This window comes from Mastigoproctus giganteus, chromosome 8 (assembly GCF_048544385.1).
Source record: "Mastigoproctus giganteus isolate SK-2022 chromosome 8, ASM4854438v1, whole genome shotgun sequence".
Lineage (NCBI taxonomy): Eukaryota > Metazoa > Arthropoda > Arachnida > Uropygi > Thelyphonidae > Mastigoproctus > Mastigoproctus giganteus.
The window spans coordinates 98,023,840-98,046,653 of record NC_143582.1 but is presented as its reverse complement, the minus strand read 5'-3'; the positions used below and the strand labels follow the sequence as shown (position 1 = coordinate 98,046,653).

The window sequence follows — 22,814 nt, the reverse complement described above, 5'->3', positions numbered from 1 at the left end:
ACGAGGTCATTAGGATTTGAAGGAAATCGAGTAGGAAGTAGGGAAGATGAAAAATTTGTACGCCTTTATCGCTAGAAAGTACAAATATATTCAGTATTTATAAAATTTTAATTTATTCCTCTGGAATAATAATTGGAATAATAATTCGCCTTCCCCCATTCTCATTATTTGGTCAGACTCAGCATTGCAGTATATCATATCCGAAAAATGTGCCTTCAATATTAACAAACACGCAGAATTACAAAGCAATTTCATTAATTTATAAAGTAATTGACAACACATACCATATTCCAGTGTGGTTCTGCAAATGCCACTCCATGATATTGCATGTGGGTAGTTAATCCAGCGAGAAGCCAGTGGTAGTTTGGTAAGCCGAGAGCGACCTAAGAAAATGGTGAAACGAACAAAACATGTAAATAAAAACTGTTGCTGTATAAGTAAACAAATGAAATACATAAGAAAAGTAACCACTTAAGAGCCTTCAGTAACCATATATATTTGCTAGAACACAAATATGATCACTACACTAATGTAATGGTAGATTCAACAAAATAGGATTAGAAATTGATCAAGTCTACACAAGTAGTATAATTTGGGGGGGGGGAGATATCTACATTCTCCAGAGAGCAGAATGAGTGGGATACCCAAAATCAATTGCTGAAAACATCGATGCTAACGAAAGAGAGTAGCAGTCAACATTCCGGAGCATTGGTATAAACACTAGTCGGTCGAACTCTGAAATGTTTGTTTGTCTGTTTGGATTTTTATGGCGCATCAGGAACTAGAGCTATAATGCTCCAAAACCACGTCCATTACAAGATGACAGACTCGCGAATGTTCAGATAAACGTAGATACGTGGTTGTCTTACCTAAGAATAGCGAAGTGCAGGCTATCTTTTTTGTTTAGGCACATCCTTGCCTAAGATCCCCAAAATGGAACATGGATTACACCGTGTAATCCATGTTCCATTTTCGTAAAGGAATCAAGGTGAATGATTTTACTGGCTCTTTTCCAGTTGTAGTTTGTATGTCACATTTTAATACAGTAAACATATTCATATTATCAAATAAAATGTCACTAGCTACCCTTCGTTCATGTATTGAGTAAATAACTTGAGGGGATATAAACGAAACTTTGTCTTAATTTATACTCAAGGCATGAAAGCGTACTTTGGTAAGAAACGAGTTTACTTTTGTTACTTTCTCAACTGCGATATGAATGAATACCAGTTTCAGATTAGTTTTTTTAAGCACGAGAAGATGAGAGCTTGAGATCACCTGTCACCTTGTTTTTTAAGAAAATTATTCATAGGTAAACGTGTTTATGTTGTAACTTCTATGTCACCGTCAAATTTACAAAAATAGGTTTATAAAATATATTTGTCTTAAAGTTCAATCCTTTTAGTTCGTGATGTATTTCATGAACTAAAATGCTCATTTCTCACTAGCTTTTTTACGATCGGTTGTTTGCAATTATTTTTATGAGCTGTTTCATAGGTGTGGGTATTAAGCTTCAAAGCAAGTGAGGCTACGAGACATCAGTTAGCACATTGCACTTGTAATTTTGTGTGTTCCTCGATCGGTTTGCTGGATGAAAAACAAAACAGAGTTTATGAAAATTAAAAAAAAAAAAACATCCTCGCCTGAGACCAAAGCCGACCGGGCTAGCCGAGTGGGTAAAGTACCTGCCCGGCAACCCAAAGGTCGCGGGTTCGATTCTCGCCTCGGGCTTGGATCAAAGTACTGCAAAAACCTAGGGAGGTGCAATATGGCCACAGAAGCCGATGCGCCAATAACTACCAAATCAAATCAAAAAAAAGCCTGAGACCAATTAACTGAAGCCATGTGGCGAAAAACCTACATTTATCCCTCGCATTTTTGAGGAATTATTATGAAGATTCGAACTCGTGTCTTTTCCACCATGTGAGAGAGAGAGGACGATGATTTTCACCACTGTGCTACCGCGAGGGTCAACTGTTGTATGCTGTGAGGGCTACATGAAATGACTGAAAAAATACAGTATTTATTATTTTTTTTGACGGGAATATCTATATTTCTGTTCTGTGACATAAAAAGAATTATATCAAAATACGGAAATTTGCTGGTGAGTAGTGTTGTTTAAAGCAAACACAAAAGCTGTCGTTCTTGTTGGAATTCAGTTTGTTTGAAGAATAAAAGTTCAATGTCAAACGTCGGCATTTTGTCATGCATAGACAACAAATTGCAATTAAAAAATTAACCTGCACAAAAATTGGTATTGAAAAATAAAAGTACAGAGCTCAACTCGATGGTGCAAGAAAGTTGCAAAGTTGATTATTGAAATAATAGGCGTGAGTGTTGATTGCTGAAAAAACAGAATACAAGCAAGTTGCAGGCACATTATTAAATTCAGAGGGCGGGCTTTGAAGTAGGATGCAATTAAATAATTGCATCCAACTTCATCCTAGTGCAAAGCTTATTAAAACTGTTAATAACAGTATAATAAGTTTTGTAGTGCTGAAAGTTTGCAGTTAATAAGCTTTTCGTATTGGAAGGTCTACAAAGGGCTCTTCCATAAAAATTCAGTTCAAATTTTATGGGATACCTCCTTCCTCCAACACCACAATGCCAAACCCATGCTACAAAGTGAATTATTCTACTGGCTTGTAAAATGGATTTGTGGACTTGTGATTTGAAAAGAATAACACAGGAACATTGTAGAACCTAGCACAAAGATTTGGCCCCGACTCAACTGAAACCTCCGGAATAAACTGTAACCCATTCTACATGAACTTATTAGAAGATATTCCACGACGCATTGAAGCAGTTATTACAGACCAATTTGGGCAAACATTTTCAATAAATTTTTTGAATTTTGTTCATACTTGCAAGTGTAATATGACTTTTCAGTAGTATAACGTATCAATCTAGGTATTACAGTGTCAACAAAACCCAGTAGGTCTTTAAAGGCTTAAGGTTTTGTATTACCATGAGTCTAGAACACCATACTTTTATTATTTCATGAGCTATTAACATATTGGTGTATTGTTAACGTTACATCTAGAAAAATTCGATGAGAATATTGCTATTAAATATGCCAAAAGTTATTGTGATATGCTCTCATTTTATTCACAATAATTTTATTCGTTCATAAAAGTATTCCCTGCTTAAATTATCCTGTCGACATTTTTGTTTATATGTGGCATTACACAAAACGAATAGAATTTCAAGTGATATTTCGAACAAAATGTCAGAGCCCTTGATATTTTTAAACCCAAAGCCCTCAGATAAGTCAACATTCTAGGACTTTAAAATATCAAAGAATGCAACCGATAATTGCAGCAACAGAATAGAATCTTTAATTGCAGCAATTTGTGGTAGAACACCAGTGGTTTTGTAGAGCTATACAAAATGCTGGTGGAGATTAGAATAATTAGTTGCTGCGCTTTGTCACGTTATTTCTTACCTTCAATCTGCTCAAAATTACATTTAATGAAGTTAATACTTCAAGGAATTCGTCGTTACCTTAATTTTCAAGGATAGGTTTTACTGAGAATTTTATCTATAAATGCTTGATATTGTTATGACAAACAAGGTTGCAAAATTAAAAGCCAACTTCACAATAGCTTGTTTGTTATAAAAATATTCCTAAATTAGGCGATTAAACAGTTTCTTGAAAACAAAAGGATCTAACAAAATTATTCAAGGCAGCTGTGTACGAAACTTTCCTTGTGGCTCTGATACATTAAAGAGACTGAAGGTGAAACAATTGAGAAAATTCACGCAATTTGTAAATCGGTAGTAAAGTGCTAAAGACAATAAAGAACAAGGACATCCGCGTTAAGAGCGTTTACTATTGCTTTTCAAGTTCGTTGACAGTGGCAAGTTCTAAGAACAATCGCCAACACATGAGTGGAATGCAAATTCAGCCATTTGAATTTCGAAATCAGCATGAATTTCCCTCAGTTGTTTTAGCTTTTTCGTGCATTGTGTTTTATATGAGGATGCGTATAACTTCCTTTGGCAATGGATGATGCCCTATTCACCTTAACTGCATTTACTTCTCAATGTATTAAGTGCGCTTTAATTCTTGTTTATAGCAAAAAACAACCTCCATTTTTTATAGTTAACTTTAGCAACGTTCAGGTTTCTAGATAAGATTTGATTTATATATTTGGTCTAGTTTAAAATTCTAATCTTCTTTGCAAAGCGTTTTGCATATCATCCAAAAAGCTTGTTTTTCATAGTTTCAGTTTGGCGATATTTTCTTCTCAAAAATATTAACACTGTGACCAGCACTCTTGTTGTTTATTAACTGGAGCCATAGACAGACTACACCGGAGCAGATAATTGAAAACATTTAATTGAGTGGAATTAATTTGTCTTACAATTCGATTAAATTGATTAAACAGCTCAAGAAATGGACGCCATAAGTAAAATAGAGACCTGAGAAAGAGGTTGCAATTTAATTGTCTCTAAGACCCCGAGAGCATATAATTTTTCGTGAATAATATCGTGGTGAGTAAATATTCTGTTCATACGAATATATCAGGCACGCCCACATATCTAAAGTTGACACGTAGGCATTTTGACAAAGATATTGTCATTAAGAGTATTTAGCAGTCACACGAAATTAATTAATTTAATAAAGGATTATTAAATCCTTTAATATATTAAAGGATTTGATATATTATAGGATATTAATATATTAAAGGATTTGATATATTAAAGGATATTAATATATTAAAGGATTTAATTGAGGATCGTACGTGCAGATACATGTATGTAAGGTGCTAAAGAGCAAAGATTGCTTTATCAATATTGAAACACGTGTTTATATTGAATATTGAATGTTATATTCTTATTTTGACTTCCAGAATGGCTTTAAGCATTTCAGATTTTCCTGTTGTTCAGAACAAGACAATAATATGCCGCTTTATCGATCATGAATATCAATGAGACACCGATATTAGCGATAAAAAGCTGAAACTGTTGATGATAACTAAAATTTATTACAATCGCCAAGGAAATTGTTTATTAACAATCTGCACGGAAGAGTGCTGAGGAGTATCATGTTTTTAAATCTTCACGCCTATCGCATTTAAGTCATGCGGGAACTTACAAAAAGGAAAAACCTCAATATATTCAGTGATTTTGTAATTTCATTCGAAATGGAATTAAATTTTTGAAATTCAGCTTTGCTCACAAATTCTATATAAGCGAGGAAAACTAATTAAGCAAAAATAGTCTTATAGATATAAGAGAATTATTTATTGTATCAAAGCATTAGCATTAGTAAGGGCGGGCATATGATGCAAGAAAGCAAGCTTTAAAAAAAAAAAAAAAAAAAAAAAAAGGAATAAAACCCTTCCCATTTTACCCATCCCTTCACTACAAATGCTTTCAAGCACATCTTACCCACTTGCAACCTTCAATTGCTCCACCGAGTGTATCTGATATGACATCCAGATCTACATTCTTCTATTAAGACAACCCGGTGCATACACACCCATCAACCTACAAAAGACAATCACCTTGTTCAACATCCACGTACCGGTGAAGGGAGCCCAAATACATCCGCCTTTTCTCAGGACGCTTTTCACCAGTCTTCCATTTCAAACCTGCCACATAGTGGTTCTGCAGGATTCTAGACAGTGGAAACCACAGTAGCTATCAACATCCCCCCCTTACTTTTTCCGTGATAATCGTTTTTTTTCTTCACTGAAAAATTTAAGGATCAAGCCACCAAAGACCAATATGCCAATAAGAGACACAACCTTAATGCAGTTGTTGAGACACTCAAAGCATCTTGTCTTCTACCAGAAACAGAACATAAACAAAAAAAGTCTTTTTCACTAGACTTTCTTCTGAAAAAAATTGTCAAGATCCTGATTCCAGGAGTTTAATATTATGCATCGCACATTATTGACTGTACCCAGATTGACGACGATGCTCGCCGTTAACTTTCATTTTTGTTTAGGGGCGTGATCATTCGACCATTCTTTCCAACTCCCATGAAGTCACCTGCTATTCTTCTGTGTGACAAGGAACATTCCATAAGCTGGCTCCCACTGATGTCATCAAGAAATTGTCATCCAGCACAATCCCAGTTAGGATCGCTTACTGCCCGCCACCTTTCATCACAAAAAGTAGGACGTTTTTGAAGAAAAATATTACCAGTAATTATGTATGCCTATGGAATCGCCAGCTGCATATATTCTATCAGAATGAAGCATTGGAACTAATCCTTTTGTCTCCAAAACAAGATATAATTTTCCCAGTGGAAAATTGGATGAAACTTCAAGGAGTAGCTATGCATTGCTTATGCATAGCTACGCTCTTTCACATTAAGGAAGAATCTTAGGGGTGGTGAAGCTGCAATCACTTGGAAGGTAAATATTTTTCCCATTGGTAAGTAGTGCTCCAGTCAGGCTGAAGCATTTAAAGCAATGAGCCCGCGCCTTTTAGTTAATAAATTACTCTTCGATTTGATCGCAATTTATATATCTCCAACTCCGAATATAACCATCAGTATAGACACCACTGAGTGGCTCACTAACCGAATTCATTTGAATACAACCCGTATCATATGTAGGGTTTTTAATCTACCGCCACAGTCACACCATTCTGTAAACTTTCTTATACAATCACTTTCAATATCTGGCTTCAAAACTGCTAACAATCTCTCCCCACCGGGGGGGGGAGATTGAACCTTTTTAAAATAAATTTTCTGTTTATACTCCGGGACGACCAAACGGTCAGAGGAGTTCACAAAATAGACAGAATACAAGAAACAGCACCGTATTGAGCAGTCACGGGCTTGAACTCCGGTCACTCAAGGCACTTGTACTTATGAGGGCTGCCGTAGCCTGGTGCATAAGTACACGTGCCTTGAGTGACCGGGGTTCAAGCCCGTGACTGCTGAATACGGTGCTGTTTCTTGTACTGTATTCTGTGTATCTTGTGAACTCTAACCCGTTTGGTCGTCCCGGAGTATAAACAGAAAATTTATTTATTTATTTATGCACCCGCGCGCCTGACCACTAGGCTACGGCGACTCTCGACCCAACGTTCACATCCATACTAATTATTCTGCTTGCATCTACAGAGACATTTCTTTAGTGACCGCATTCTCATTTGTTTCTCCTGTCCATGATTTGCACAGCTTAAACTGTCTCAATCCTCAAACGAAAGTGATCGCCAGCGCAATTAAATAGTCAAAAAGCAATTTTTACCGCATCGGTTCTTCCGTGAGATGCTCTCAATCGCTCCTTCTTTTGAGTAACCAAATGAAAACCGACCCGCAGCATTCAGACTAAGAGAAATTCTTCAAACTTGGAACATTGATTTAAGTGAAATTTCTCAGGACACCACTACCAATATTGCCGAACTATATGTCATAAAGGTAGCACTTGACCGGATTGTTGAATTTTCCATTTCACGTGCCCTAACCTATACTGGCTCTTTCTCAGTGCGGTCTTTGCCATTAAGGAAAATTTCTCTTCCTCTCATCCAATACTGCAAAACGCTCACTACTAGTTACTTTCCTGCAGCGAATCCAAACAGTCAGTAATATTTTTTGGATCCTGGAACATTCCGAAATTCCAGAAAATGAAGGTACCCATCTTGCTGCTAAGCAACCTATTGCCACACTCTTACAACAACTCCAAGTTCCTTATATGGATTATAAGCCTATTCACAAAGCATGTTACCATAACTGGCCACAGATCTGGCAAAGTATTACCACCAACAAACTTTGCCAGATAAAACAATATCCAAAGTTGTGGCTCTCCAGGTTCATACAGAACGGACGAGAAGCAGTGGTACTCATTGCATTCTTGTCAGAATCCACGATGATCATGCTTCATTCTTTATTAGTAAATATCATTGCAGACTCTGTTAAGAGGCAGAAAATAAAACTAGGGTTTTGATCAGAATAGCTGGATTGGAAGTCATAGAGAAAACCCGATACAAATTTAAAACTCCTTATAACAAGAAATTACAATAATACATTCTCGTATATGCATAAGGGTTAACACTTCCATCCATTCAAATATAATTGCTGGGCACAGACTAGTTTATATCCTATATTACTAAGGTGTGACCATGCATGCCGTATTAAGTAAAATTCAATTTGTCTTACATTTGTCTTTGAAATGCATATATTATACGCGTAATATTATGTGTGTGTGTGTGTGCGCGTGTGTCTGCATGTTTCCCACTTCCTCTTCTATTACTTCAAATAATCAAGAATCAACTGTATTTAAAGAAGTTTCATTACTAATATGATTTATGTGTTGCGTGCCTTTAGCCATCAAATCTGCCCTCCAACAGCAGAGAAAATACCATTCTTTAACAAAAAATGTACTTTGGAAAGGACAAACGATCCTAGCGTAACTGATAACCCACAGTTCCGTTAACAACATCTCAGAATGTAATTTTCCTTTGTATATTATATCTGTAGTAACGCGAACTTTACCTTTTCTGGAAATCTGACTTAATGCCAAAATGCAGGATCGTATTATATTCATCAGCGGGTTTTGCAGTGCCGACTACGCTGCTGTTGAGCAACTTTTAAGAAAGTTCTGTCCGTGTTTTGGCAAATTTATCTAAACAGTATAATTTATTGGACGCAGTTGAGCAGCAGAATAAAATACTCAAGCTAGAGTACGCTATTTGACTGAAGCGAAGCGTAAATTTGAGCACAAGTATCGAGAGAAAGACTCTGCCAGCGAATAAGGCATGTAATAACACGTCGGCCTGGAAGTCAGTATGATATTATACTAAAGTTGCTCATAATATCTCTACGTATATATATATATATATATGCTTGGAACGTTATTTCAGAACTCTCCTACCAAACTTCGGCAGCATGTTCGATTATTCATATGAATCTATATTCATAAAATAGAAAATGCTTTCTTTTTAAGTTAGTACTTCTCTAAATTTTATTATATGAGAAAAAAATCGCTTAATCTTTCAGTTAATTTATTCCATTTTTACATAAGCAATTTTAATAAATGTTCTAAATGACAATAGTTAAATATCCATCCTTAAACAAGATAAATATTTATGAACAAGCGATTCTCACAGATGGTGGAATATGGCACAGCATTTTCGTTTTCTGTGAAAATATTATATTTTTCATTCTGTGTAATCATTTGTTTAATTATTCCTAAATTTAAATACGCTTTCCAGTTGCAGACGATTACATGGCAGTTTGTTCCAGTAGCTCAAGAACTCTGGGTAAAATGAAACGCTCTTACATCTAATATCTAATTATATTTTAATTGTATAATAAGTCTGCAATTTTTATGCAATTCATATTAAATTAATTGATAATAATTCATATTAGAATAATATTAACATGAAGAAAAAAGAAATGACTTGGATCGAATAATGACTGCGGACGAAGCATGGTGTAGGCTCTTTGAACGAGAGAACAAATCATTAGGTATGCGCCAGAAATATCAAACATTATTAGGGCTGAAGCAATTAAAAGACTTTAGAAACTACTGGGAAGGTTACATTCTTTGGTTTACAGGGACAGCTGCCATGACATTTTATGTATAGAGGTGAAACAGACAACTTATAAAATTACGCAAGAATTCTCAAAGTTGATCTGCGGCGTTCCATCACAAACAAAAGAGCCAGAATTTGGCTGATGATGTTATTTTGTTACACGAAGATGAGTAACCACACAATGTTGAACATACTACTGCAACCATCTGGAAATTGCTCTGGGAAGTAATTAAGAATCTTCTATAAAGTTCGGACTGGTCGCCTTCCGATTTTCATGTTTTTGACTGAAAAGTGATTGGTAGAACGTCTATTCCACAAGGACAATGAACCGAAGGATTCGTCAAAAATGGTGCTAACAGAACTTTTTATGGGCAGTGTAGAAACATTCTGATGTAGATGAAATAACTGTCTGAATTTTGGTGATTGTTTTAAAAAAACAAAGTGCCAATTAGTGGTACAAAAATACTTCTCGTATGCTCAAAAATCTACTAATGTTTTATGTAAGCGAGTTTATTTGTATAAATAAGCAGGATTACACCTTATTTGTGATTTATTTGGATTAACAGACTGCAGTCGTACTTTAGAACATACTATATTTTGAGCTTTCAGTCGTACATACTGTGCTTAGAGAACTATGCTTAATACTATACTTTAGATGTGATTAGTGTTGATTAAATCAAGCGCTATTTTCAATTCTTACATTAACCGCCCTTTATCCTTAGTAAACTGAGTTAAATTTTTAAAATTATTAATGAAAGACTGGGAACTACTGCACTAACGAATTATCAAAATTCGCTGTCCAGATTTAAGTGAGATTAATAGTTTTCTAAATATAGCAGCAGTATACCGTATAACAAACGAAGATATAAGTTTTTTAGTTAAAAGGCGAAGCCATAACAATAATTTAAAAAATATGATCGAGCTCACCATGTTGAATAATTATTATGCAATAAAGACGATATATTTTTTTTATTTAAAAACAGGAAACATTCACTCAGTTTCAGTTGAAGGTTTGTCGCTTAAAGAAACTACAGTAAGAAAATGCAAACGACGGAACACAAATCAGGACTCGTAAATTAAAATATAGATTTATGAACAAGGAAAATGCAAATTAAAGTCGCGTATAGCAACTACTCGTTAAGCATGCGGATATAGAAAACCGAACAGGAAACATAGCGTTCTATTAATTTAAGCAAATGTTCTGTTTAAGCTGATTCTTTCTATAATACTGAAATAAACTTCTCATGTCGTATACTTTGATCATAAAAAAATGGACTTAGAATTTAGTAACTTTCCAGAACCAGTTTTCTAATATTAGAAATCTCTAAATTACGTTGGCAAATAACGAGGCTTTATTTTCTCTGAGAAACTGCTTATAAAGCAGTTAATGCGCTTCACGACCAATGTAATGGACAGAAAATGGAATTCAATTAAAACTTTCATCGTTTTAAATCAGGAGCTGGATGCGGATGTGAAAGAAATTTAGTGGGTCACTAGACGGCATGTTGCACCTTGTATACATCATTGAGAAATATGCACGACCTATTGTTAACAGGTTTATGTTATATTGGCTGCCAGAAATAGTTATAATGAAGGTTGAAAAACACCAATTTCCATTAGGTGTCTGCGATGAAGTTTAAAAAGAAGCTCAAGATCGAAGGTCTGTAAAAGTAGACATTTAATGACGGATGTAACAGAAAGAGGCTCCCGACATGCACAATGACTTACCATGTGGCTATTCCACAATATAACCAGAAAATCTTTTAGTGAATTAATTTTCTAGCAGTCAATCTATTGGTCAATCAAACAAATAGAAGTAAGTTTGTTTTGAATATGCTAGTTGTAACACACATAATTTATAAATTGACGACACAAAACTGTATATATAAGAGTGAATACAAGGCCATCCGTTATGTTAGTATTTTAAAAATATAATTTTCGCGTTATTAATAAAATTAAAACACATTTTTTTCTATAATCAGAATTCGATCACCCTCAAAAAACAATTGCCTCTGAGTAAATATACACCAATTCCTAAATAAAATATTTTAAACATAGACTAATAATTTAATTCGCGGTTGGCAACACCACTCTACAACTACTCAAGTTTCTGAGAAGTGCCGGTAGATGGCACGAGGGTATATGCCCAAGAGTATGCTGATATAAGTTCTGGCATGTCTGGTAGTTGCAAAGCGGCCTAACTTATGTGCTGTTTGTGGGAATCGTTTTGCGAGCTGCATAACGGAATATAAGGGCTGAGAAAGCTAGCAAAAATTTAAAAAAAAATAAAAATTTAAAGCAGAAGCTTACTCACCGATGCAAACACATAGACCCAGTTTTCTGCTTAAAGGTTGGAGAAAATGCTTCCGGAAACAAGCAAGGATGCCCTCCCCGCATTAATTCAACGGGTGAATACAGACATCTACTTATGAAGGTAAATACAAGAAAGCTTTGAGGAACCACTTTTTCAAGAAAGTGCCGACCCATAAAGAAGTGATCACTGTGGCCATTTCCAAAATATTTGCATTTCTGTCATGTGCGGACGTGTGTTGCATCTCATGTAGGGCGACTCCAAAGCATTAGTTCATCTCCACCTTGGTACTTTATGTTGATACTCTGTAAACTGGCCAGAAATGAGCGTAGTGCTATGTTTGTTCACTGTGTGTGTTGTATTATTTATTGTTTCTGTCAACTTTGCTACCAGGAAGCAGCTATCTCCTGGAAGGCTACTTCACAGCACCGCATTTATGTCATGGTCTGCAAATAGCAAAAGGCCAGTGGATGCCTCTGTGCGAGCAATCTAGATAGATGCAACAGAAAACAGAAAATGTCTTAAATAGGGCAGCGTGATGAAACTCAGCAGCGATTTGCTCTGTAAGTAATTCAGCCAATACTCTGTAAGCAAATCAGCCAATGAACACACAAAATTGCACAACTTTATAAACAGTGTATTCTGGCACTGTTTATAATGAGTTCTGACACTCCCTCTTTTCTATCTATAATTTAGGAAATTTTCGGTTTGTTAATACTGCATTTCGAATGGCATTACTAAGATGTTTACCTATTAAACGAGTGCGATGCAGAGTTTCGATCGTATTCATTCAAGAAAAATGTTGATTAACACAAATATGTTGAACAAACGATTGATTTCACTTTCAAATCTGCATTCACTAATGAACTATAATAAATTTTATCAGCCAAACTCAAAAAATCGCTTTCCATGCTTCTTCATCTTAACTGAATATCATTTTGCGAGGATTAACCTCAATTTCTCACCTTTTGTAACAACTGACAAGTCACTTGTATCCACAACGAAAAAACGGATTTTCCAAAAATAAGATTTTTTTTTTTTTTTCATTTGATGAAACTGATAAAAACATCTATTGAACTAAAACGTGATCGTTTTTAGGCGAACAACAAAAGCTGTATAGAATTAAAACATGGCGGACAGGAAATACAAGCAATAATGTGGCTCGAAGTGGCTTGAGTACAACTCACATTCGATATTTTTCACTTGTTTCAATGCAAAGCGATAGGGAGGAGGATATTCAATAAGATCGACTTTGGCGGTGCCAATGATCGACTGGATTGGAGACGCTTGCACTATATTGTCACAATGGAATGTGACTGTATCAGCCACATTAATAGGAAATCAGTCAACTACTGAGTGCCGGGCACTCAGGATGAAAGGTCCGTAGTCACGAATGGTCGTTAGTGTAGTATCTCAAATAGAGAGCTTTATGGTAACTGAAAACAATTTCTAGTACCCCGGCTTGGCCTAAAACTGAGGAACTAACGAAAACGTTGTCTATTTGAGTCTTTCCAGTTATTGTGAATGACAACGGTGGGAGAAGCGACTCTGACTTCTTCTTCGGGAAGCGATTAAAGTCTTGGGGGAGAAGTGACTGGCAGGTGAGGGCCGTGCAAGATTCCGCGCAGACGAACAACAAAAGCTGTTCATCTCCCCACCACTGCCGTCTCAACACTGGCTCTCTGAGTACCTCCTTGCTGGGACAACTCCAGCTTTGAAAAGTGTTAAAAAATACTTCTCGTTGCAAAATTTATAAATGACCTTTACAGAATTATTGACTAACTATTGAGCAATCTTTTTGTCACCAAAAGGAGAGTTACTTTAGTACAAAGGCAACAGGTTGACTGGCTCCAGAGATACAATGCTGTGACTGACGGAAGGACAGACAAACAACCGAGTGACATTATAAGGGTCCTTTGTTAGACTACGCACCCTAATTTACTACTCACAGTATATTGATTCTTTCGGTTTCACAGCGATAATTCCGTGTTAGAAGAAGAAATTCAGCTACCATCTTTTCTATTCAAAATGGAGAAAAATCGGGTAGTTTTCATTGCAAAGAAAAGGCAACGAAAAAGGAATGCAACAGAAACGGCATCAAGAAAATTCCATGCTATTTAAATCAATAACGGTGCTCGAAATCCAAAAATTCCTATAGCCTTCTTCTGTTGGCATTTTCGCTGGATACATCCCTGTGAGATGACCTTCACTTTTGAATCACACTGTATATTTATGAAAAATGTAACCTTTATGGACATTGCCACCGTTTATTTCTGAAGTAAGTCAATACTTGTTAATTGTCTTCCCAGTTTAGAACTAAAATTGTCAGTACAAGAAGAGAATTCATTACCGGTAACAGTTCAAGTATGCTGGAAATATTTATTCATGTATTTTAATATTTCAAAAATCGGTATATTTTTCCTTAAATGGTAGCCTTCCTTATTTTGATCAGTTAGACATTCTTCGTAATCATCTTAATTTTATCATTTTAGAGAAATTAATATACCAGACTAGAAAGAGGGTGAAAAATATTTTAAATTAATCAGTAAAGTATCCCAAATATGAATCTTCAAAATTGATTGTAGAGAGTAAACCAAGGAACATATTTTTTAATAAAAACAACCTTACCATAGAAGCCAATTCGTGCGCTATCATTTCTGCAATGCTTTGCTGATTCTGTTGACTAGATTCTGATTCTTCAAACAAAATATAATTATCTGCAAGTATCAGAAGACCGTGGTGCCCGAAAGAAACGGACTCAAAATCTGGTACTGCTATTATATCTGAAAAACACAAACAAAATTTATTGATTACTAATAATTTACTGCCAATTATTTTCTGAAGGAAGCTTGAAAAGAATACTCAGTGTTTTTAGAGTTCAAAGGTTTTCGTCGAAGAGGGAAACCATGGTACTTACAGTATGAATTTCCTCTCATTTATACACATGTCACCAAATCTGTTGTCCTCGGTGACAATTTTGATTTCGCCAGGTTTTTACTCTTTTGGAGAGGTCGAGGTTCGAATCCCTGCTTAGCCATTTAAATTTCTAAAGGCTCGTTCAATCAGGGCCATTAATCGCGAATCTCAGTATTTTTCTCCCGAGTTTAAGGGCCTGAGTACCCATGGGTGAGAAATATCCAAAGAAATATATAAATATGCTTTCCGATTTAATGGAAATTTTATGCAAGGATTATATAGGCCAGGGGTGGCCAACGAGTCGATCGCGGATTTAATTTCTGTCGATCACGACAATTTTTAAATATACAGTCATCTTTCGATTTGTGCACCTTGTGCAATGAAATTTTTGAGATGGTAGACCGCGGCATATTTTGAAGGAAAAAAGTAGATCGCATCACAATAACCAAGCAGTTTTTTTTTCCGAAGTTCGCTGTGATATTCAGAAAATAAGCAATATCCAATATTCCGCGATGAATTTAGGCAATGGAACTAGATTCTTCTATGAAAACTTTTTTCACAGAGAAGAAAATGATGGTTGCGCTAGATTACTGATTCTAATTTCATTTTCTTAAAATCAGCCAATACGAACCATAAGATAAGGCCTGTGTGCAAAGCAATGCTGGACAATTGCTGGCTGAATTACTTTTTCAAAAATTTTGAGTAAAGAACAACTGATGGAGATTGGTCGCAGGTCTTCAAGAGATTTGGGTTTCTTGATCTTTGGAATGGGCTTAACATGGCAAGTTCTCCAAATTGAAGGAACTATTCCAGATTGCAGGATTTGTCTGAAAAGGTGAAGGAGAAGTTCAGCTATATATGGGCTGCAAATTTTGATAATAAAGTGTGGGAAACAATTAGGCCACAGTAGCTTTGTTGGGTAGTTTATTAAGGACATCAATTAGGGTCTCTCTCTAGTTACTTCAATGTCAGTCAAATGTGCCCTAGGTAACCTCCTGTGAGAGAGAGAGAGGAATCAGGATCAGGAAAATCTGCCTGCAGAAAGCTGAACTGTGCCCATTCCTGGACAAGCTTTTGTTCAATGGCTATATGATGATGATGTGAAAGGATCCATCTACCCCTCTTCAAACTATCGAGAACAGCTTGGTTAAGGACTTGCCTTTTCCTTTTCAAGAAGCATACTCTTTCTTTCTTAAAGATGTATAGGTCCGAGGGAAGTTGGGTTTTATGCCATTTCCGGTAGGCCTTCCGCTTCCTGATGAAAGCTGTCTTTTAATTTCCTTATTAAAACCCTGATTCGACCTGTTACCAATCCTGGTGATTCTGATTGCACCACGTAGTACAATTAACTTCAGTTGTTCGGACAAGAGCATAATGGCATCCTCCAACGGCTCAGAATAGAGATGTCCCCAGTCAAACCCAATCAAGCATTGGAGAATGATCTCTAGCTTCAGATATCTTTAGTAGAGAAGGCTATCCCAGGCAAGTCAGCGGAGTACTCGTCAGGGAACCCAAGGAAATTGCTCTGTAAGGATAGGTTACATGCAATTGGTGAGTGATCAGATTGTAATCGAAAGTTGCGAGATAGGAGTTTGATGTCTTGCAAGTTGTGGAAGATTAGGTCCAGCGCTTGACTCGCTCTAGTTGGTTGCATCGCTAACCGTGTAAGATTAAAGGCCCGAATAGTGGCCTCAAGGCCCACAAGAGCATCCCCATGCCTGGGCAGTGGCCAGTTAAAATCACCTGCTACAATAGTTGGAATTTTAGGCACTAAGTTGGTTGCTAACCACGTGAGCAGCTCAGCTCTAGAGTCTTCATTGTGGTCTGGGGCAATGTAAACCAGGCAGCATTGGATTTGGTGAAGGGGACTGCTCAGCCTCATGCAGACTGCCTCAAAGTTATTCGACTGGCTCACTCGTGTCCTTATTGGCTGGAATCGATCGTTAAATAGGATTTCAACCCCTCTGCTCTGCCCGCTAATCCTATGATTCCCTATGTGTTTGTAAGGGAGTTGTAAAAGAGGTAAGATCAAGCTGTCTGTCCGCCGTTAACCATGTTTCTGTAAGGCAGATGACATCAAACTCATTAAGAAATAGGAGAGTCTGGAGACAATGAAGCTTGTTTTTTACGTTGCGTACATTCTGCATAAAGCAAAGAATCTCTCCTTCGTGTGAACCTGGTAGCATATCATCCTTTTGTAGTTATGGCTGTTTATCTCGACTGGGTGCGTTGTAGGCGATCGATTTGCTCCTCTCTTGGAACGGCTTTATGAAGGTGCCTACGGGCCAGCAGCTAGAGTCCAAGACAATATTCTTTACAATCGCAGGGCAGGAAAAATAGGTCGGATGTCTATTTTTGATACCCTTTGCGTCTAAGTTGATCCCATGCTCTTGGGCAAAGAGTGCCTTGATACTTTCCGCTTTTGTTGCTTGTCCCAGTCTGGAAACAAAAATTCTCTCTTGGATCTGGACAGATGAAATATTATATATCTACTCAAGCCTCCTCGACAGAGGGACCGAGGTAGATTCGGTTGGAACCGACCTATTAGGCTCCTGGGATGGAATTCTGTTCCCTGTGTTTTCACAGTCAAAACGCTTTGGGCGAAAGCCATTTGTGGGTTATGCCTGGGAAATTGCGCATAAGAGTTAAATTGATCAGAGACACAGAACGCATCCTTCGGTGCAAAAAGTGACCTTCCATACTGACTTTGGCCTCACCTGGGATGTTGGGCTCACCTTTCAGCCTCACTTTGTCAGGGAGGCAGAAGACATACGCGGCTCTTGGGGTAGTGCGTCAGGAGCTCGTTGATGTGCATCAGCCAGCCCTGCTTGTTCGGCACATCCTGAGGTGTATTACGCCGATTCCTCTCTATGCATCAGAAATTTGGTCATCTTCCCCCGCCTCATACCTTCACAAGTATCTCAGTTTAGAGTACTGGTTGATTAGATGGATGAACAGGGTGATAGGCCACCCCTAACTATCTCCTCTTCAGATTGATCCTACAAGCAAATCTGGGCACCACTTCCTGGAGACATATCATCATGACAAAAAATATCCCCAGACTTGCACAGCTTATAACGGGGCGAATTGATGCTCCATCCGTACGTGACCACCAAATACGGAGGATGCGGAAAGGTCAGGGAATGACCACCGCATACTTCCCCAGGAGCAATATGGCCTTAGTTGCTAATGCTCCTAAAAACCAAACAACAACAACAAGCGCCATTCGTATCCACATTAATCCCTGACCCGAAGAGGGTAGCACCCCGACTCCTGTCAAACATTGATTCCCTGAGGAACATATTTCCAGCCAATTGTCTTCGGATCTTCAATAAATTTAGGATCCATCCTGATAGGTTCTGTGAAGACAAGCTCTACAGGAAGGAAATCCTCAAGAACTGCTACAAGATAATGATTCTGTGATATTCACCTGCTCCTGGACATGACTAACTTTTTTTTTTAACTTGCCTATTTGTATTTGACAAAGACTTTGTTTTGTCTTCATGCAACTGTATATTTTGTATATTTAATCATGTAAATGTCTCTGGTCGAGCACGCATGTACTCTTGTTTATTGTACATGTGTTCCTCGCACCTTAGTCTGTAAATATTCACAGCCTTCTAGCACAGAGCCGATCCTGGGTGACCCAAGGTTTCCTGGGAAATAAACAGATTTTAATAATAATAATAATAATAATAATAAAGATCCCTGTCAAATTGGAGCATATGGATAGTTTATCATAACGAAATGTTCGGGGAGGTGAATTGAATAAGCTTGTGGATTAGAACACAAGACTGTTGTGCAAATATGCTTTTGTTTCCTGCGGATGCTGAGAGTAACCTTCTAAAAAGAATCTACAACATTAAGTAACCATTATTATCATATTGGTTGCTTAATGATAGTTCTCAGTAATAGTTGAAGCTCAGCAGTGAATCTTCAGAAGGGTATAAAGTTATACGTTCCTGAAAATCCAAAGTTGAATCAGTTTATCAGGAAATATACAACGTAATTTCAATTAAACTATTTATATTTGCGCGGATATTGTTGCTAATAGCAACTTCTAGAACATCTGAAGTTAGAAGAGATGGATTTCAGCTGCGTTTGGTTCTCATTTATCGTCGTCACCAACGAGAAGCACGCAAAGCTAGAAACACCTTATAATTCTGCAACAGTACTCAGCAAGAACCACAGGAAATATTCAACGTGGCTTCAATGATATAATTAATTAGCGTTGACAATAGAGAGGGCTTCAGGGTCTCGTTATTACAGCTTAGTGGATGTCATTCCCTACCGTCTTCTTCATCCTCTCTTCGATGGCCTTCCTGGAATAGCTCGTGCTAATCGTATTACGTGACTTGTTTAGCCCCATTCATAAGCTGGCGTTAATGCTTGTTTATCTCAAATTCTCCTCGTCTGGCATTCGCACTAATTCATAGCGCAATGATTAAAGTTTCTTGCATAGTCTCATAATTCAGCTACATTGTTTGTTTCTCTTTAAAATCAGTAACTTGTAATTTTTGGTTGCTCAGTGTTTCTAACAAAATACCAGCTTTCTAAAATAGGCAAAAAAAAGCAGTATTTATGTTAATCGGAGATTATAAAGGAAATATAATTTACTTACCTACTTTTGCTAGAGAATTAGAAATGTTAAGATATTCTTCAAAAAATTCCAGTAATTTTTCAGAGGTTTGAAGTGCATATTTTGTCTTATGCAACTGTTCTGTGCTAGTGTAAACACGAATCTGTAATTTAAAAAAAATTTAATCAAAAGAATTGTGGCTAATTAAACTTTTCACGATTTATGTGGCGAAAGAAAACAAAAAATCAGTTCAAATAAAGTTAGCACAATTTGAATAACTGTAAAAGCCATTCATAGCAAAATTGATATCTGCATCAATAGCTAATGCAAATTAAAAGTAGCCTTCAATAGAAATTGAAGGCTACTTTTATTTTGCATTAGCTATTGATGCAGATATTCTTCTGAAGAGCATTCAAATCATTAGCAGCGGTAATATTTAAATTTAATGAAGTTATGACAAAAGTTAGTTGTTTATTCAGCATAGTGCCCATCACTTAAGCGTTTAGAGCTACCCTTCAGACATGTTCGAAAAACAAAACTTCCTTGCAAGCCAGAATATGTAATTTGGCAATGACGAGATTCGCCATTCCTTAATTTTGAGTATACAGCTTTGAAACGATGTTTGTAGGTCGGTTGCTAGATAATCCACCGGACCGAATCTATTGGTAATTCTCTAGGAGGTATCCGTATCAGCTAATGTATAATCTCTCTGCCAGTTAGTGACTGGAAGGAGTCCGAGTAGTGTGCATTCAGGGGCCACGTTCGTCACGTAGCTTGGCATATTCTTGCTGTGCGTCCACCGAAATTTCAATAATAGGTACACGTTCCCCCCACACTTTTACTCGATCTACTGAAAGCATCATGAATTGCGAAATTAGCAGAACTGCGAAAAGATCGGTACTTCCTATACACTTCCTAATTCATTTAATCATCTGGGTGATCTCCATTTCCAACTACAATCTGACAAGCCCATTTACTTTTTCAGACACTCTCAATTATCGGTTGACTCACCATTACTTTTCTGACTTTCTCTAGCTTAAAATCTTTCTACCATTTCTGTAAAATTAATCTCGTTCTTCTAACTTCGTTAATCACTCACTAATTGACTCCATTCAATGAGGATAATCAGGTTTAATAATAGCCCATCTATTTCTACTCTGTCTCATAGACGTTTAGTTTCCGTTGAATGTCGTTTCTATGGGTGCTTCCATGAGCACTGTTCTTCTCAGCTGCAACGGTAATTTTCCAACTTTCTTCAAAAATAGCCCGAACAGAGGATTTTCTGATTTTTTGGAACAACTTCTCATGTACTTTTTTGAATATTAAAATTTACAGAAATTAAAAAAATCTAATGTCAAACAAGTATCTTCTTCCTTCTCAGCCTTCAACCCACGCACGTTACTAACTAAGCCCTATAGGTTCTAATAATACCTTTCATGGTGGATTTTTTATATATATAAAAAAGTTCACTATTACATACACATTACAGATAAAATTTTGAGTATGTTAAATATTACACGTTTGTTAAACATAAACTTAATTTTATATATTTAGTTAAAATAGTGTAATTGCTTTTAACAAATTTAAATTTACAGAATTATAGCACAATGTAATTTTTTACTGTAAAATGGGCCATTTCAGCATTGAAATTGCTTTGCCCAGTAAAAAAATATATATATATATTAAGAACCTAAATTCTTAATTTTTATTTTGTTTAATTATTTTACTGCTAGATTTATTTCAGACAGCCAAATTATGAGTGCAGTGATTCTGAACCGTGGTGCCAAGCCAGTTTAGAATGCTGCAAGCTTCTTAATAATGGAATGTTCTAAAACATACATTACAATTATTTTGACATTTTCTAATTCTTTTTTCACAGTACAGTTCAAATTATAGCAGAAGACATTGAGATCTATGTTCAAAACAATATTTGAATAACGTGACCACAGCTCACACGTATCTCCACGTATAAGTTTGTAACATCGCAATTAACAGTAACTGAAAGAACTTGTTTTCTGAGACTTCTGATGACTAGAAAATGGGGAGGTCAAGGTATCTGTGACGTTAACATGTCTTTATAATATGTTTTTTTCAGTTGTGTGAGCCTGGAGAAACAAAGACTGAAGGACAGATTTAAATAGAAACTCAACCACAACTCTGTTAAAGTACTTTAAAAGCTAGAAACAGGCCCATTTATTGGAATATCATATTTTTTTCATATAAATTTATCTAAGTGGAATATGGCTGTAATGCTCGTCGAACAAACTTCGAGTAATTCAGCACTAAAATGTGAATCTTGTATTATAAGACATTTTTAAAATTATTAAATTTAAATTGTCCTAAAAGATTTATTTTGAAAAAAATCCCAAAATGTTGTCACATTATGATGCTAAATAATTTAATACGTTCATGGCGATATGAACATGTTAAACAGAAATATTAATTTTCTGTTTAACTACTATTAAGAAAGAGAAAGAGAGTGTAAAAGGTACTTTTACACTTAGTTGTAATTGTATTTTTTTTTTTTTTTCCTACCCTCTCCTTAAAATGTTTATGCAAAGTATATTCCTGCCAACTTTGTAAACAACATATTAACAGGAAATCCGGAAGAGGAAGATGAAGATGAATAACATGTCCTTGAGTTTATTAATCACGTGTTCTTCAATAAGAGTCACAATGGACTACTCACGAAGTCATTTCCTTACAACATTACAATGGTTTTTTTACTTCTTTCTCTGGTAACCTTTAACCTGACTTCACACGTAGAAAGAAAGTGCTGCGAGAATACCTATTAGTCGCTTTTGTGTTACTGGAAATACATAAATAAAATTTAACTTCAACGCGAATTCGAGAACAAAACAAAGAGAATAGTAAACTGAATGAGTTATTTATAAAACATGTCGTCACGTTATTTCTCGTTTCCTTTAACTTTTGATGAGTCTGGACAAAAATACATGCAGAAGGACAGACTTCATTGGCCTTTGTTCGAATTGAAATAATATATGCAGTGTATAAACGGATTTATTAACGGAAGTTACTTTGTCACATTTGACCTGTAAGGATCTCTTAAATCGTTGTTATTAGTAATTTCCGTAAATAATTATCCGTTTTATTACAGTGAACATGTGCGGCGGTTTCTTTGTCTGATTTTTGCCTGAAATTAGTTCGGCGAGGGTTTCATGCTTTTTCTCGCAGAAACTCGTGTTTTTAACCAGCAAAACAAGCAAATTGGCGACAGAATACCTGCAAGTTACACGCATTGTAATTACTGCTCCATGGCCTTAAGTGCCTTGGAGTCCCACACTGTATGGAAAGAATCTTAGTTCGAATTGGTCAATGATGCAAGCAATTTTTATTGAAACCGCGCTTTAACAATCTCCCCTGCAGTGAGGTACCCAGCAATTCATGGACTATATAATATAGTCCATGAATTGGACTATATTATATAGTACATGAATTGAGTTATTTCTGGAGTTCACTCCAGAAATAACCCAATTCATGTAATAT

At 36.4% G+C, this 22,814-nt stretch overlaps 1 protein-coding gene across 1 annotated transcript in view; it reads right to left on the bottom strand.

Annotated features, from left to right (window-relative positions):
• LOC150081733 (uncharacterized) overlaps positions 1-22,814 on the bottom strand; it is a 253,463-nt gene that overhangs the window by 171,283 nt on the left and 59,366 nt on the right. Inside the window, exons 4-6 of the mRNA XM_090378835.1 lie at positions 19,350-19,470; positions 14,441-14,595; positions 285-383 (exon numbers count right to left, since the gene is read on the bottom strand). Of these exons, the coding sequence (XP_090234961.1) occupies positions 285-383; positions 14,441-14,595; positions 19,350-19,470 (375 nt within the window). The remainder of the gene's footprint in view (positions 1-284; positions 384-14,440; positions 14,596-19,349; positions 19,471-22,814) is intronic.